Source organism: Ascaphus truei, chromosome 4, assembly GCF_040206685.1.
Source record: "Ascaphus truei isolate aAscTru1 chromosome 4, aAscTru1.hap1, whole genome shotgun sequence".
NCBI lineage: Eukaryota > Metazoa > Chordata > Amphibia > Anura > Ascaphidae > Ascaphus > Ascaphus truei.
In genome coordinates, this window is record NC_134486.1 from 23661722 (window position 1) to 23678815 (window position 17094).

General features: G+C 44.0%; 1 protein-coding gene across 2 annotated transcripts in view; it reads left to right on the forward strand.

Annotated features, from left to right (window-relative positions):
- PLB1 (phospholipase B1) overlaps nucleotides 1–17094 on the forward strand; it is a 113886-nt gene that overhangs the window by 26348 nt on the left and 70444 nt on the right. For both annotated transcript variants that reach the window (XM_075595412.1, XM_075595413.1), the window contains exons 12-20: nucleotides 136–202; nucleotides 4091–4174; nucleotides 5887–5958; nucleotides 6800–6883; nucleotides 8260–8326; nucleotides 8913–8971; nucleotides 10528–10601; nucleotides 11727–11770; nucleotides 13749–13857. In XM_075595412.1, coding sequence (XP_075451527.1) covers nucleotides 136–202; nucleotides 4091–4174; nucleotides 5887–5958; nucleotides 6800–6883; nucleotides 8260–8326; nucleotides 8913–8971; nucleotides 10528–10601; nucleotides 11727–11770; nucleotides 13749–13857 — 660 coding nt within the window. The remainder of the gene's footprint in view (nucleotides 1–135; nucleotides 203–4090; nucleotides 4175–5886; nucleotides 5959–6799; nucleotides 6884–8259; nucleotides 8327–8912; nucleotides 8972–10527; nucleotides 10602–11726; nucleotides 11771–13748; nucleotides 13858–17094) is intronic.

A 17094-nucleotide genomic window follows, 5' to 3' on the forward strand; every position in this document is an offset into this window, starting at 1 on the left:
TGACCCTAAACGACAAAGCTATTATTCTGTATTCTGATAATGCAAAGTCCACTCAAGAGTTTGTTGCGTAGGTGAAATCTATAAGAAACGTCTTCCACCTGGGATTCACTGATAATGTGTGCGTTTTCATTTTAGGAAATCGTGTGACTGTTTCAGAAAGCCTTCCGAATACAACAGAGGCATTCTGAGCTTGTCATTCCAGGTAAGGAAGATTTGTTCCATTGCTTTATTAGTCAATGTTAGGATAAAGGGCGCATCCTCGCATTAAAGTGCACTGTGTTTGAGGGCCCTTTCACCGAAAGAGTGGACAACTTGTCATACCTTTTAATGGACCAACATGAGAGTTTCAACTGTCTCAACTTTATAAGACTCTTCTTCAGATCCTCTGTAGCCTTAGGTAGAGGTTAGGCCTGGGTCCCGCTCCATCCGACGGCCCGCGCGGCCGCGTGCGCGTCTCTCACCAGACCCGTGTTCCTCCCGAGCCTGCCCCAGTCCCCCCTCGCTGCAAGGGCTCGCTGCGCAATGTGACGCGTCAGCCAGCAGGGGATACACGAGGATCGTGATCCCAAGCGGCGACGCGTCACGTGGTGCGGCATGGAGCCAATGAGGAGGCGAGGGGGCGGAGGAGGGGGCGGAGGGAGGTCTGAGTGTGTATGTTGTTGTTGTTCTCCCCCCCTCCCTCCGGTGCCCGTCTTGCAGGCTGCGCGTGCTGGAAAGGTTGCGACCAGCTCCGGCTGCTGTGCTTGTCTTCCCTGGGAGAAGAGGCAGCAGCAGATGGATGGGACGGGACGGGACAGGACAGGGGGGGAGACGGGAGGGGGGGTACTGTGGCGGGGTCTCCAGATTCCGCTGCCCGGTCATGCCTGCACGCTCCCCAAAGACCGCATATAGCGGTGAAGTGCAGTGCCAGTGTACGTCGTGGCCCCGCCCCCTCGTCATTTCCGTGCCCACACAGCCTGCTTTGGCCATGCCCCCTCGCTCATCAGAACGCCGCATGCAGACCGCAGATCGCGGTATAGTGCTCTGCACACGCCGCCTGTTTTGCAGTGCGGGCCCGTGGTCTGAGGCAGCAGGGCCTTAGCCTTATTCTACCTACGCGAGCGAGCACCCTCCTGCAGTCCCAGCGATCTGTGAACTTGGCTGCAAGAGATTGGGGAGGCGATGGGGAGGCGTGACGGACGCATCGCGGACGCGTCACGAAGCTGGTTCATCCTCATTGGCTGAACCAGCTCACGTGACGCTGATGTCATGCAGCAGCAGCCGCCTGAGAAGACAAAATGTATTGTCTCCTCAAAACACTGCAGCATCAACGCGCCTCTTCGCCTGCAGGCGCACAGGCGCTTGACTAACTGCTATAGCCAATTACTGAAGTGTGCTTGACGTGCACGCATGCGCACTCACGCAGCAACTCTGACATGATCAGCTCGGCCTTACACACCTGAAGAAAAGACATTAGAGAATGACTCTTATCCAGGATAGAGATGTTAGGTTGAACCCTATGCTACACAAAGACCAACTCACATATTCCCAATACTGAGTTCACACAGTTTTCTAGTAGGTCACAAAATAACTGGATATTTGCCAAGGTGACATTTTCTAAACCACAATATGAAGTCTCCCCCGAGTCTACATTTTTAATGTTGAGACGGAGCTGACATAGAAACACAGGGGGCAGCGAGTTACTGGTGTTTTTACTTAAAGGCACTGGAAATATGTTACACAGGGGCAGGTAATTGTTTGGGCTTCTAAATTCAAGTGCCTTAGAGGGTTATTCATTAAAGCGCAAGAGGGCTGATTGGGAACTACAGGCATACCCCGCTTTAAGGACACTCACTTTAAGTACACTCGCGAGTAAGGACATATCGTCCATTAGGCAAACAGCAGCTCACGCATGCGCCTGTCAGCACGTCCTGAACAGCAATACCAGCTCCCTACCTGTACCGAAGCTGTGCACAACCGGGGAGACTATAGAGCCTGTTACAAATGCGTTATTTACATCAGTTATGCACATATATGACGATTGCAGTAAAGTACATGCATCGATAAGTGGAAAAAAGGTAGTGCTTCACTTTAAGTACATTTTCGCTTTACATACATGCTCCGGTCCCATTGCGTACGTTAATGCGGGGTATGCCTATACTGCATGGAAACTGTGCTAGTAGCTGCATTGGTCCCAGAAATTGCAACATACTTTACAGTTATGATACCTTTTAATGGGGCGTCATAGAAGATTTCCTTGTGCATAAACTTTCTAGACTGCTGAGGTCTCTTCTTCACCCGATGTGAAGGGATGGGACCCCTGCAGTCCTGAAAGCTTATGCACAATAAAACCTGTTACAATTGATACAATATGTTCGCCCAAATAAAAGGTATCACAACCTACTGTATGGAGTATCTCATTCAAGGTAAAGGCAGTTTAGTTGCGGTAGTTCCCGGTCAGAACTAGCACACTTTAATAATTAACCCCCTTTGAGGTAAAATAGCTTAATTAACACCTTCAGAATCAGAGGCACCAGTAATGAATGGCAGTGCAAGTTATTAAAAGTTGCTTAGCAAGAAGAATTTCAGCATGGTCTCACATCAGGCTGGCAGCTTACACAGAATGGACACTTCTTCAGCTCCACAAACAAGATACAACATAACATTTTACTGCAATCCCTTTCTGTATTCACAACTCCATGCCTGAGCACGAAACAAGGTCGCACGGCCTGTTATAACATACTCTGACCTCCTCTGATAAAAAAAACTCTGATTATCAATCTGGAATTCCATCTTTCAAGGCACACTATGCTACAAAGATAAGCGCGCCTCTCCTATTATCAGAGATATCAAAGATCCTGAACATGAGTCAGTAAACATTAAGATAATACTAATACCATTTATCTGAAGACATCTAAACTTCAAAGTTCAAAGTCATGTTATTATTTCCTCGATCTACATTACTGTCTGAATCGGTAGCGGCTGCAAACATATTTTTCCTCTTTCACCTAATCCTTCACAAGTCTTCTCCTACACCAACACTGTCGCCCTTCGATGCCCCAATGAAGATGCTTATGCTATTGAAACGTTGGCGTAAGGTGGCACAATAAAATATGAATAACTTGGTACCCCCTTAGGTTTGCCGATATTACAATGTTTACAAGCATTTTAAATATCATGTAAAAATACTAATTGCTGTCTGATTAGGTACATTAAGCACTATCTATTTAAACTTAATCAACATATTACCTCTACTAACTCACTTTGGTTCTACATGGGACTGCACCCGTCTTTCTTTTTTGGTATTTTTTCATACATATATACATATATACATATATACATACTGTATATATATATATATCCCATGCCCGAACAGAGATTTAAATAAGGTAGGTGAGAAAGGGATGTTTGAAGAATCTGTTTTTTTTCTGCTTTCCAAACCTCTGTTTTAGCAATAGATTCCTTTGTAAACCAGTATGGCTGAGCTGAAGAAGAGAGTAGAACTATAGAAAGCTTGTCCTATGACATCAATTGTTAGTCCAAATAAAAAAAGGTATCACCTAATACTGAAGAACTCATTTATTCTGCACTATCGCAACTGGACTAACATGGCAATTTCCGTTATAGATATATATATATATATATATATATTTTTTTTCATCCTAATTACATATTTTAGTCATAGTTTTCTGTTATCGAGAAATAATGGTGGTCATTCTCCAGTGGGCCATTGTAAAATGGACTTTTGTTGTACGTTAGATCATGATCAGTGCCACGTTAGAATAATTTCTATTTTCTTCTGTACGTGCCCTAGATATACCAGGGTATGTAGGTTCTCTAAGCCCAGCTGCTGTGCTGTTAGGCTCTCATAATTTTTAACACACCTCTTAAATTCTATTACAAATATTATGGACCATATTTACTAAGTGGCGAATGTAAACTGAGGACTATAAGGTGTCTTACGTTAAGTAAATATGGCCCTATATTTGGTAGAGGTCCTGTTATGTAGCTTAGTGCTTTCACTTTATTGCAATGCTGATACAAGTGAGGTTACCAGATGGAAATGGGATTTGGAGAACAGGCTGACCCTTACCCATATTTTCCTGTTCAGGATGCCCTTGAAAATCTAATAAGGTCAGGACGATATGACACAAAGGACGATTTCACTGTGGCGTTCCAACCTGTTCTCAGAATGGTAATGTATAAACAGATTCTCACTGGTGCTAGAGAGGACGTCGGAAGGGTACATGTACACGTATTTCTGTGTTTGGTGTTATTCACACAAAGCTCCTGTGTAATGGTTAAAGGTCCTGTACATTTTTGACGTCTTATTGACTGAATTGGATATAGCTTTGTGACGTCAAACCAGAACCACACTATATATATATATATATATATATATATATATATATATATATATATATACGAGAAACTGCTCGACCTCTATACCTATGTTTGTAGTATTGTTAACCAAGGTGCATAGGGACACAATGAATATATGCAACGACAGAATAGAAGGGAAAGTGATCCCTCCAAAGTAGCCATTTTTCACTTGCACTAATTTGTATAAATACTTGTTTATGTACTTTGAGTGCAAGTGAAAAGGGGCAACTCTGGAGGGATCTCTTTCCCTTCTATTCTGTCGTTTCAAACCAGAACCGCATGTTCTGTTTTTCTGTTTAATTGTAAAAACAAAAAGGAGTAACATTGCGGTAATAGTGCTAACGTTTATTGGTGGGGAGAAACCAGTTCAAATGCTCTTAAGTCATATATACTAGGTGGTCCTAAGCCATAAGAGGCGCTTGACCCATTCAAGTACATGGGCAGTATATACAGGGCCATATAACATCACACATCGACTTTTAATGCTTTCCACAAAAAAATAATTTGCGAAACGTGCTGATTTTCATGAAATCTTTCACAAAAAAATAGGCACATTTGGGCTGATTTGTGAAATTTTGCACATCCCTACTTTTCAATGCTGTATTTGACACCTTTATTCAAACAGGGCGAGGCACCTAGTATATGTTGTCGCTCCGCATGTCCTGCTACATTAAGCCTGTTGCTCCCTGCCAAACCTCACGATAGATTATTCATTTTATGGCTTGAAATAAGGAGCGCCACCTATCCTGCTGAAAATGTGATTGTTGGAAGGTTGACCCGTAATCAGCCTTATCGTTCCTTGGGCCACCTGACCTGATTAGGAAATCAGAGAATTATTATCACACTCCATTATCATCGCCACATCGGCAGATACCATCTTATTAGAGGCTGGTCAATGAACTGTAATCAGATCCATAAAGAATCAGGCGTAAACTGAGTAGATTGTACTCAGTAGAGTGAAATCAGATTATGTAGAGTGAAATCAGATTATAATATTTAATTATAGGTGAGTCAAATCTGATTATTGATACTGTACTAGTAACTTGTAATATAATGAGATATGCGTTTGTGATTCTCCTTTTTTTTTTTTAAATATACACATAATCGAGACGTAGTTGCAATTTCAATATAACTGCAATTTTAACATAGTTCCTGACGGTTGTTACTTCTGATTTACTGTAGTAATTAAAATTGCAGTGTGATCTCTATGAAGCACTCAATAAGTGTGTCCAATCTTGGAAAATGCACACGGCTAGTTCTATCTTGCAAAAATACCAAAGCCCCAAATTGCCTCTTAATGTATAATTCATTATATAATGTATGGGTAATATATATATCGTGTGAAACCTGTACATTATAGGTTAGGAAAACCTCCCCTTAATTCATATTGCGGTGAACAGCCAGGCAGGCCTATTTGGGGTGTGGAAGGAAGGTTGATTACCTACTCCATTTCATATACAGTATGTGTATATCTGATGACAAACAGTACTATCAACTGGGTTCTGACTGTTTCTCCTCTTGCAGACAGAATCTGTTAGTCAGCAAAGGAATCAAAATAACTATGTAGAAGAGTATCAAGTGCAGTGCTCAACTCAGGTACGTTTTAGCGTTAGATAAATGATAAATGATCTCCCCAAAACATGAATCTCTTTAGAATTCTGCTTACTTGTTGACTAGGGCTGTGTTAGTGTGCAAAGATGTCACGTGTACCCAGCGTATGTACACTTTCCCCATTGTTCCTTAGCGTGACCCTGTTTCCAGTATAATGGAGAGTCCAGTCGTGCGCTGCTCTAAACACGCTGACCTATGTTTACTAAGCAGTGCTATGCCACAAGACGCTTCCAGGTGCCACCAATACGTGCTCGTCACTAATGCAAGCCGCCCCAAAAAATCAGATGAAGAAACATCACGCATGATGTTTGGCAAAAATGTTTCAGGAAACCAATACACCAACCTTTTTCAGAAGTCATTATTAACACCTATTTTGGGACATCATCCATTCAGTTGCACCTGAATGAATGGATATTAGCAGTATGGCTTTATAATACCCAGAGTGGGGAGATGTATGTTCCTTATTTCTTTTGAACTCTTTGCCAAAAGAATTTGTATGTTTTTTTATGTATCTTATTTGGATCTGGGTTTTTTTCATACTTTGCTTCCAAATATATTGCATATTTTGTACTTGTGTTTCAAGCAGAGGTTGGCCAACTCCAGTCCTCAAGGGCCACCAACAGGTCAGGTTCCCAGGATATCCCTGCTTCAGCGCAGGTGGCTCAATCAGTGGCTCAGTCGAAGACTGAGCCACTGATTGAGCCACCTGTGCTGAAGCAGGGATATCCTGAAAGCCGGATCTGTTGGTGGCCCGTGAGGACTGGAGTTGGCCGCCCTTGTGCTATTCTGTTAAAGCTTTGTCTGCTCTTCCATGTCATTTCCACAGAAGAGTGCGTACCTGAACACGCACAAGAACAGCCCCTACACATGGCTAAGCAGCATGCTAGAGAGTGAAGCAAAGAGCCCACAGGTATTACAAAACAGTCCCTAATAACACTCTTTGAATTGGAAACATGCTATTTCCTATTCTACATTTTTTGCATTATACTATTTATTTGAAATCTGCTACTGAAATGAACATCCCCCCCTGCAAATATTCCCTGGCACATGTTAATTCCTATGTTGCCGTCCTGTTTCCATGAGCCTCCTCAGTTCTCTGTTATGGATTTTCATGCACAGTTTCATATATCGGAAAGCTGTCGCAATGTGCTTGTTGCAGTACCTGGCTGTAGTTGGTGGAACATCAGTTTAATCATCCTCCGGCCTCCCCAAAACATGAATCGTTTTGGAATTCTGCCTTCTTGCTGACTAGGGCGAAGTTCTCCGGCAGAAACATAAAATACACCCAACTTATGCACACTTTCTCGATTTGTTTCTTTTAATTACTTGACTCCTATTCCAGTTTCCTTGTGTATCCTCCATCACGCTTCTCTCATCCCATCCCACCACATAAAAGATGGATGTCATAATAACCATTTTTTTACAACTCCAGGGTTTTAATGGTTCCATGTTGCAAGAACAAAGTGAAGGGCTCTCTACAAGCAAATTCTCCTCAATAAAATGGGGAATGTAGGCTAAAAGACCACTCGAGCGAAAAACCCGAGTGACTCGTCTATTATACAAATTTGCATATATTTAACATTTTAACCACTGGTTGATGTCTGGATGATTGATACAAACTTGCATCAGAAAAGTGGATACATTATTCATTATTGTTGGGGGGTTTTAATACATAGAGGAGTTTGTGGGTTTTTTTACCCACCGTATCTGTTTTCTGCCTTTTTTTTAGCTTTGCCGTGCAGAACTAAAATTTTGGCCATGTGGCACAGTTCAGGATTGCTGCCTCTGTATGTCCTTAACCAGACTTGGTTGCAGTTGATGATCAATGCAGCAGGTCAAAACTTTAGGACAATTCTTGTAAAAAAAAATATAAAATCAACTAAAATGTGACACCTTGGAATGTGCTGGTTTGCATATCTCATCTCAGAATCTGGATATGTGCAGCTCATTCACCAGATAATGTCAGAGAGATTGGACCACGCTATAGAGAACCTGTTACCCAAAGCATAGGAACCTACTATTTTGTCTCTGCGCTGCATCACAAGCACCATCACACTATATCTACTGACAATAACTACCAATGAAATGCTAAATTCACGTAATGTGAGAATGGGAGAAATAAATTATAACTAGGCTTCTCCTGGGTGGAAACAGCCAATTACGGAGAAACCTTACCTGTGGATTTATTTTGTCTAAACCTCAAAGTAATGTGTTGCAGGAATCCTAGAATTGAAATTCTGTTGAATCAATGTCCGTTCAATTATGTTAACCTGTTTTTCTTTTCAGTCAAGGGCATATGGCTCCATCTTTCCTTGTACAGACACAGGTCCATCAAATCAGATTCCAACTTCTGGTGAGACATCTTAATCTTTTTTTATCTCAGCGTTTTAATCCATTTCAGTCCTCGAGTTTCTTTTAAGACATTGCAGAACTGGCTGAGAAACAACGTATTTTAGAATAAGATTCAGAACAGTAAATGAGATTTGGAAAAGGCATTGACCTCCTGACTAGAGCTTGGTAACTGAGGTTACATCTTCTACGCGCTTTCTACAGGATTTCAAAGTAACATCATACAGTATGCCTTCTTACCAGCAGCAGAACAACCCACTGGACTTTGTACTTGTAACTAGCTGTGCTGGATTTGTTATGTGAAGCAGAATGAATATAACAAGCTGCAGAGTTGAGGTGTTAACTTATTTTTTTATATATGCTTTTTCAGAATAATAGTTAATATTGTGGGAATCATATAATTTGTCGCAGGTTATGATACATTTTAAATGTATCATAGATGTTCTAGTGTATACATAGATTCTGAAAGCTCTGTACCCCCTAACTATTACATCTTTAGAGAACTTTGTTTAGAAGCACATAACAAAAATATGTAATTTGGCGCATTTGGATAACATGCGACAGTCTATTAACGTGACGTGACTTTGCAGTTCACAGTTTGAGGCCTGCAGACTTTAACGTGATAGCTGCCATGGGAGACTCACTTACAGTAAGTAGTCATGTGTACTGACTTTTTTATTACGTTTCAAGAGCTTACATGAAAATCAGTGTTATTGTTGTGTTGTGACTCCTGTAAGCTTTTATATTGTCTTCAAATTGCAATGTGCTTCTTTTTGTTGCCAAATAAGTCCCAGGCTCCTAGAGCTCTATTAAACCACAACTCATACCGTGAAGTTACCAAGGGTTACCAAAAAATCCATACTCCAAAAAGAGGACGCTAAAATCCGACCTCGCATGCGTGAGTGAAGCGTGACAGGCCCTCATCGCTAATGCATCCGTGGTCAGCTCTCATTGCTCACACAGTAGGCGCTTATCGATCGTGTGGTCGGTGCTCATCGCTTGCGCATGAGTGGTCGGCCCTCATCGCTAATGCATGCGTGGTCAGCTCTCATCGCTCGCGCGGTAGACGCTTATGGCTCGCGTGGTTGGTGCTCATCGCTCGCGCATGTGCGGTCGACTTTCGTTCGCACATGGGCGGTCGCCGGGTTCCCGGACATTTTTAGTTATTTAAATATTCCTCCCAGACGGCGACTTTCAATCAAGAAGCCGGACGTGTCCGAGCAAATATGGACATCTGGTAACCCTAACGTCACATAAAACCGGAACAAATGTTATGGTTACCGTGTATCCTCAAAGCTAATCATATGCAAAACCAATGGCCATTGTACATCTCACTCGCATGGACATCCCATTGTACCGCAACGTTGCGTTATCTTCCAATAACGTGACGTTAAAAATGTCTCAGCCTTACTGCGATTCAGATCCTAAAATAGGTCTTTCATTTAAGTTTAAAAAAAAGACTTCTGTGGATATGCAATGTTATGTTAACACCTTATTTTCATGTCATTTGCATCTCATTATCGTTAACGGGCCTTCACACAATACTCTTTAAGGGAGAAAACATGACTTAATGATATGTTATTGTCCTTTGAATATACAATGTTAGTGTTAATGTGATGTTAAGTTAATGCCTATGTATGGTAATTGCTACCTAAAGTGATTAAATGGATAACTCTAAAAAATGATCTCTGTTCCGATAACTTTTGGATCTGTGCTTCATTCATAAGCATTAGATTTTTCTCCATGAATAGTTCAGAAACATTTTAGTAATAATGTCAGCCTTTCTTTAAAGGGTCTGATTACAGCTACCTAATGCAGGGGTTCTCAACTCCAGTTCTCAAGACCCCCCAACGGGTCATGTTTTGAGGATATTTGAGCTTCAGCAGAGGTGGCTCAGTCAAAGACTGAGCCACTGATTGAGCCACCTGTGCTGAAGCTGGGATATCCTCACAACCTGACCGGTTGGGTGGTCTGGAGGACTGGGGTTGAGAACCCTTTGACCTAATCTATTGTTGGCGCGCATACTAGATAAACATCATTTAGTGGACAAAGTCTTACAATTGATTTTGCCCTTTTAGCTTAGTCCAGATGCAGAAATGATGAGATTATTATGTGTTCTGCCACTACTGATGTGTCACAGACATAAAGTATGTTATAAGTATGTTATAATAAATGTAACACAGAGTGTTTTTGTTTATCTGACAGGCAGGAAATGGTGCAGGGGCCGTTGTCACCAACATTCTAGATGTAGTGACTGAATACCGGGGTCTGTCCTGGAGGTCAGTGGAAATACATCTACAATCAGTGTGGTCCATGCCTTAGCCAAAGGCATTACTACAAGGGCCACCTGTAGTGGTATGGTGCCCAATGACAAGAAAAATGTCTTATGGAATTCCAGGGTTTAGTACATATGAGCTCAAGTGTCCTCTTTCCACCCAGCCTCCAAGGAAATTCTCAAAACCCATTCAAGGAGGACCATCAGCTGTTTAGCCTGGACCCTTGCCCAAACCTCTCCTCAATGTCATACTGACATCCTCCTGAATAGATGCAAAAACTAAAATAAACATTGCATTGAACAAGAGGGAACCAATTATGGTCTAATTGTCCAATGCTGTGGTGCCAAACATCTTCTTCTATGGACTTGACAAAAGGTTGTGTGTCGATAAATAGCTGACCCCAAAGTATACAAAACGACATGATTTGCATATGCCAGTGATAGGCGCTGGCGCTGAATATTTCACATGCAGTTTCACTATTGCTTTTTCTAAGCCAAATGTGATAATAAAAATGATGTCCTGCAGTACATCCACAATCAAGGAGCTGTATAGTCAAAATAATACAAATGTATTGTAGTTTAGCCTAGTGGGGTCCGAAATAAAGTAACCATGGGTTAGATCTCACCCCCTAATGATCTGTCCTGAACTAAACCCGGACATGTTCACCTGCTCCATCTTACTATTAAAATGTGCTTGCAAAACATCCCATAAGGCATGTGTTCTCAACGCCAGTCCTCAAGACTCCCAACAGGTCAGGTTTTAAGGATATCCCTGCTTCAGCACAGGTGGCTTAATCAGCTCCTGCTACAGCACAGGTGGCACAGGTGGAGCCACATGTGCTGAAGCTGGGATATCCTTCAAACCTGACCTGTTGGGGGGGTATTGAGGACTGAAGTTGAGAACCCTTTCCATAAGGAGTTCACACCTCCCGCAGTGTATTAAGGAATCACCCATGCAGCACATAAGCAAACCTGGGTAAATATCATAAAGTGATATACTGGAGTGATAGACCATAATGTGTTCAAACACATTAAGATAAGCCGTTGAGCTCATGCATCATATTATTTACTGTTTTAAAAGTACATGCTGTACATACAGAAGTAATAATATTCTTCTTCTTTCCGACAGCATTGGTGGTGATCAGGAACTTAGCAATGTGACAACATTGGCAAGTATGTGCCTTTATTTGTAATAACCTTTATTTTTTTGTAAGTAGATCTTTTATTACAAGTATCTTAGTACGGGGTAAATAGAGGATAGTCGAAGAAACTCCTTTCCTAAAAATGTAAAACGGAGCAAGTTCATTACATTTGTACATCTCCCTTTAGTTCCTTGGGCTCCTAGTTCACAATGATGTCCTCTGTCCGCACACAGTTATACCGTAGCTTAGTCTGTAGGTACAGAACTATCTTCCTAATAATACAATTGTTCTGTGATACAGTATGTCTCTGTTATCTCTACATATCATCAGCGGTTCATCATCATTCTCAAGCGAAATACTCATGCACAGATCTAGGAATCACACGCTCACATCTATCACTGTCACTTACATGACATTACATACATTGAAGCTTTTGCTGATTACTTTTGTAATAAAATGTCTTGGAATATTCTGCCTTATCTACTTAGATTGTATAATACGGCTCTTGTAACTACCCTTTTAGTCAGGCCAGGTCTGATTACGGGACTATTGCATCATCTGTCCCAATTTATTACATTTAACTTGCAGTGGATATTTCTCTATATGCATTCTATCTTATATTTGCAATGAAATACCTTGAAGTCTCATTTCCATAGTTATATAGTAGATGAGGTTGAAAAAACACATACGTCCATCAAGTTCAACCAATGCTAAATTTAGACAACAGATACTTTATCCTATATCTATACTTACTTATTGATCCAGATGAAGGCAAACATAAAACCTAGTGACATACTGTATCATCCAATGATATCTCATAAGGGGGAAAATAAATTCCTTCCTGACTCCAAGAATTGGCAATCGGACTAATCCCTGGGTCAACATCCTTCCCATGTTTAATTATTGGGTACATCCCTGTATAACTTTCCTTTCTAAAAAAGATGTCCAACCTTTTTTTGAACAAATCTATTGTACCTGCCATCACAGTCTCCATAGGTAATGAATTCCACATTGTAACTGCCCTTGTTCAGTGAAGTAGTGTCTCCATAATATGCTGCAATGTACTATTGATTAACAATATCTTGCATTAAACAGGGAATGAATGGAAGTACCAGTAAACATAATTATGCACTTTTATAAAGCATTAGTAAGGCCACACCTTGAATATGGAGTACATTATTGGGCACCACTCCTTAGAAAAGACATTATGGAACTGGAAAAAGTGCAGAGAAAAGTCATCACATTAATAAAGGGGATGGACCATCTGATTTATGAGGAGAGGCTAGCTAATTTAGATTTATTTACATTAGAAAAGAGGTGTCTAAGAAGGGATATGATAACTATTTACAAATTTATTCGGGGACAGTACAAGAAGCTTTAAAATGAACTATTCATCCCACGGGCAGTACAAAGGACTCGGGGCCATCCCTTAAGGTTGGAGGAAAGGAGATTTCACCAGCAACAAAGGAAAGGGTTCTTTACAGTAAGGGAAGTTACAATGTGGAATTCATTACCCATGGAGACTGTGATGGCAGATACAATAGATTTGTTAAAAAAAAGGTTGGATATGTTTTTAGAAAGGAAAGGTATACAGGGATATACCAAATAAGTATACATGGGAAGGATGTTGATCCAGGGAGTAACCTGATTGACAATTATTGGAGTCAGGAAGGAATTTATTTTTCCCCTTATGAGATATCATTAGATGATATTTCACTGGAGTTTTTTGTTTACCTTCCTTTGGATCAATATACTGTAAGTACAAATATAGGCCAAAGTATCTGTTGTCTAAATGTAGCATACAGTAGGTTAAACTTGATGGACGTATGTCTTTTTTCATTCTCATCTACTATGTAACTATGTAACTACTGTGTGTGTTAGAAGGTAATATTGGATAAAATTGCTATTATGATTAGTTGCTGTAAAACCCTTAAATAAACAAATGCAGAAAGTCAATTGTGAATGCGATAGAGGACAAGGCTCAAAATCAGGTTTGTTTCACTTTGTAGACATACTGCGGAAATTTAACAGCCAACTGGCTGGTTACTCTTTGGGAAAAGGATCGCAACACCTTCGTAAATCCTTCCTAAACCAGGCTGTCCCCGGGGCAAAGGCAGAGTAAGTACAGAAAGCAAACCACCTAGCAGCCAGCGAACCTCCAGTCTCTCAGCTTCACTGAACCACAGGAACGATGTATCCCAAATAGCCTCAGATCAAAACTTTACCAAACCATCAAATATTTATTATAGGATGAGCCTATTAGATGGTAAGCTCTTTGGGGCAGGGATTCCTTTTCCTGTTGTTACTTATGTCTGAAGCGCTTATTCCCATTATGGGTTGTATTATTATGTCACGTCTATTACTGCTATGAAGCGCTATAGATGGAGCTATATTAATAAAGACATACATACATACATACATACATACATACATACATACATACATACATACATTCATACATACATATATACATTCATACATACATATATACATTCATACATACATATATACATTCATACATACTGTACATACATTCATACAAACATACATACATACATACATTCATACAAACATACATACATACATTCATACAAACATACATACATACATACATACATACATTCATACATTGAAGCCTAAAATGCATGGGGATGGGGAGAGATGAGGCGTTAGGCCCCTGTGGCCCCTCTTTAGCCTTGTGCTCACCCCCACCCCCCCTCCCCAATAAACTTCAACTCGCTTCCTCCTCCGCTCCCCCGGGTCCCGCTGCCCCCTCTTCCTCCACTCGCTTCCTCCTCTGCTCCCCTCGCTTCCTCCTCCTCCTCCTCCACTCGCTTCCTGCTCCGCTCCCCCGGGTCCCGCTGCCCCCTCTTCCTCCGCTCGCTTCCTCCTCCGCTCCCCCGGATCCCGCTGCCCCCTCCTCCTCCTCCACTCGCTTCCTCCTCCGCTCCCCCGGGTCCCGCTGCCCCCTCCTCCTCCACTCGCTTCCTCCTCCGCTCCCCCGGGTCCCGCTGCCCCCTCCTCCTCCTCCACTCGCTTCCTCCTCCGCTCCCCCGGGTCCCGCTGCCCCCTCCTCCTCCTCCACTCGCTTCCTCCTCCGCTCCCCCGGGTCCCGCTGCCCCCTCCTCCTCCTCCACTCGCTTCCTCCTCTGCTCCCCCGGGTCCCGCTGCCCCCTCCTCCTCCTCCACTCGCTTCCTCCTCCGCTCCCCCGGGTCCCGCTGCCCCCTCCTCCTCCACTCGCTTCCTCCTCCGCTCCCCCGGGTCCCGCTGCCCCCTCCTCCTCCGCTCCCCCGGGTCCCGCTGCCCCCTCCTCCTCCACTCGCTTCCTCCTCCTCTTCCTCCACTCGCTTCCTCCTCCGCTCCCCCGGGTCCCGCTGCCCCCTCCTCCTCCTCCACTCGCTTCCTCCTCCGCTCCCCCGGGTCCCGCTGCCCCCTCCTCCTCCACTCGCTTCCTCCTCCGCTCCCCCGGGTCCCGCCGCCCCCTCCTCCTCCGCTCGCTTCCTCCTCCGCTCCCCCGGGTCCCGCTGCCCCCTCCTCCTCCACTCGCTTCCTCCTCTGCTCCCCCGGGTCCCGCTGCCCCCTCCTCCTCCGCTCGCTTCCTCCTCTGCTCCCCCGGGTCCCGCTGCCCCCTCCTCCTCCGCTCGCTTCCTCCTCCGCTCCCCCGGGTCCCGCTGCCCCCTCCTCCTCCACTCGCTTCCTCCTCCGCTCCCCCGGGTCCCGCCGCCCCCTCCTCCTCCACTCGCTTCCTCCTCCGCTCACCCGGGTCCTGCTGCCCCCTCCTCCTCCTCCACTCGCTTCCTCCTCCGCTCCCCCGGGTCCCGCTGCCCCCTCCTCCTCCACTCGCTTCCTCCTCTGCTCCCCCGGGTCCCGCTGCCCCCTCTTCCTCCGCTCGCTTCCTCCTCCGCTCCCCCGGGTCCCGCTGCCCCCTCCTCCTCCACTCGCTTCCTCCTCCTCCTCCTCCGGGTCCCGCCGCCCCCTCCTCCTCCACTTGCTTCCTCCTCCTCCACTCGCTTCCTCCTCCGCTCCCCCAGGTCCCGCCGCCCCCTCCTCCTCCACTCGCTTCCTCCTCCGCTCCCCCGGGTCCCGCCGCCCCCTCCTCCTCCACTCGCTTCCTCCTCCGCTCCCCCGGGTCCCGCCGCCCCCTCCTCCTCCACTCGCTTCCTCCTCCTCCGGGTCCCGCTGCCCCCTCCTCCTCCACTCGCTTCCTCCTCCGCTCCCCCGGGTCCCGCCGCCCCCTCCTCCTCCACTCGCTTCCTCCTCCTCCTCCTCCTCCGGGTCCCGCCGCCCCCTCCTCCTCCACTCGCTTCCTCCTCCTCCTCCTCCTCCCTCCTCCCTCCTCCCTCCTCCTCCCTCCTTCCTCCTCCTCCTCCCTCCTCCGCTTCCACCAGCCCCGCCTGTGGTTGTGAAACGATTGAACACAAACATTACTACTTACCTCCTGTCCGAGAGGGATTTTGTAGTTGTTTTTTTGTAGCTATGAAATGGTAGGTTTAACACCTTCACTACCAGTGTGCATTGAAACCCAATTAGGGTAAACATGTAGGGGAAGGCATCAACTAACCATAAATGTCCTGGTTGTAGAAGTTGAAGTCTCAGGCAAAAACGAGGAGCTATGTACAGTATCAAGATATTAAACGGCATTTTTTCCACTACAGTGGCACTAAGACAGACATTTTTAAAATATTGCCCTACAGTATGTGTCACATTTGGCAGCTTTAGTGCCTTGAGTCAGTAGAACTCCCTCCTACTGTCTCTGTACGTTCTCCCTACCTACCAATTAGACTGTAAGCTCCTCGGAGCAGGGACTCCTCTTCCTTAATGTCTAAAGCACTTATTCCCATGATCTGTTACTTATATTATCTGTTATTTATTGGATTACCACATGTATTACTGCTGTGAAGCGCTATGTACATTAATGGCGCTATATAAATAAAGACATACAATACAATACAGTAGAAGGAGTTAGGGAGGAGTTTCAGCATACTGTACATACAGTATTCTATGCAGGGATGTACTAGCTTCTGCATCTCTGTGCATCATTGTGTTCCCTTACTGTCACAAAACTCCCCACCATCTGAAGTGACATAAACCTCTCAGACAAACAAGCGTCAAATGGATTTTAATGAAGAGCTTGATACATCCTATCCTAATAGCTCTTGAACACAGAGGACTATTGAATACCTGAGCAAAGTGGTAGAGATATTAACTCTACACTCGCTTTAATCGTCACTACACTCATTTCACCTCGCAAACAAATAAGCAAGTTATTCTGTGATTAAATAATGTTCATTGTTCTTCACCAATAGACTCTTATTCCAGGTCTTCACACATCCTCACGTTTTTAGGATGTGCAT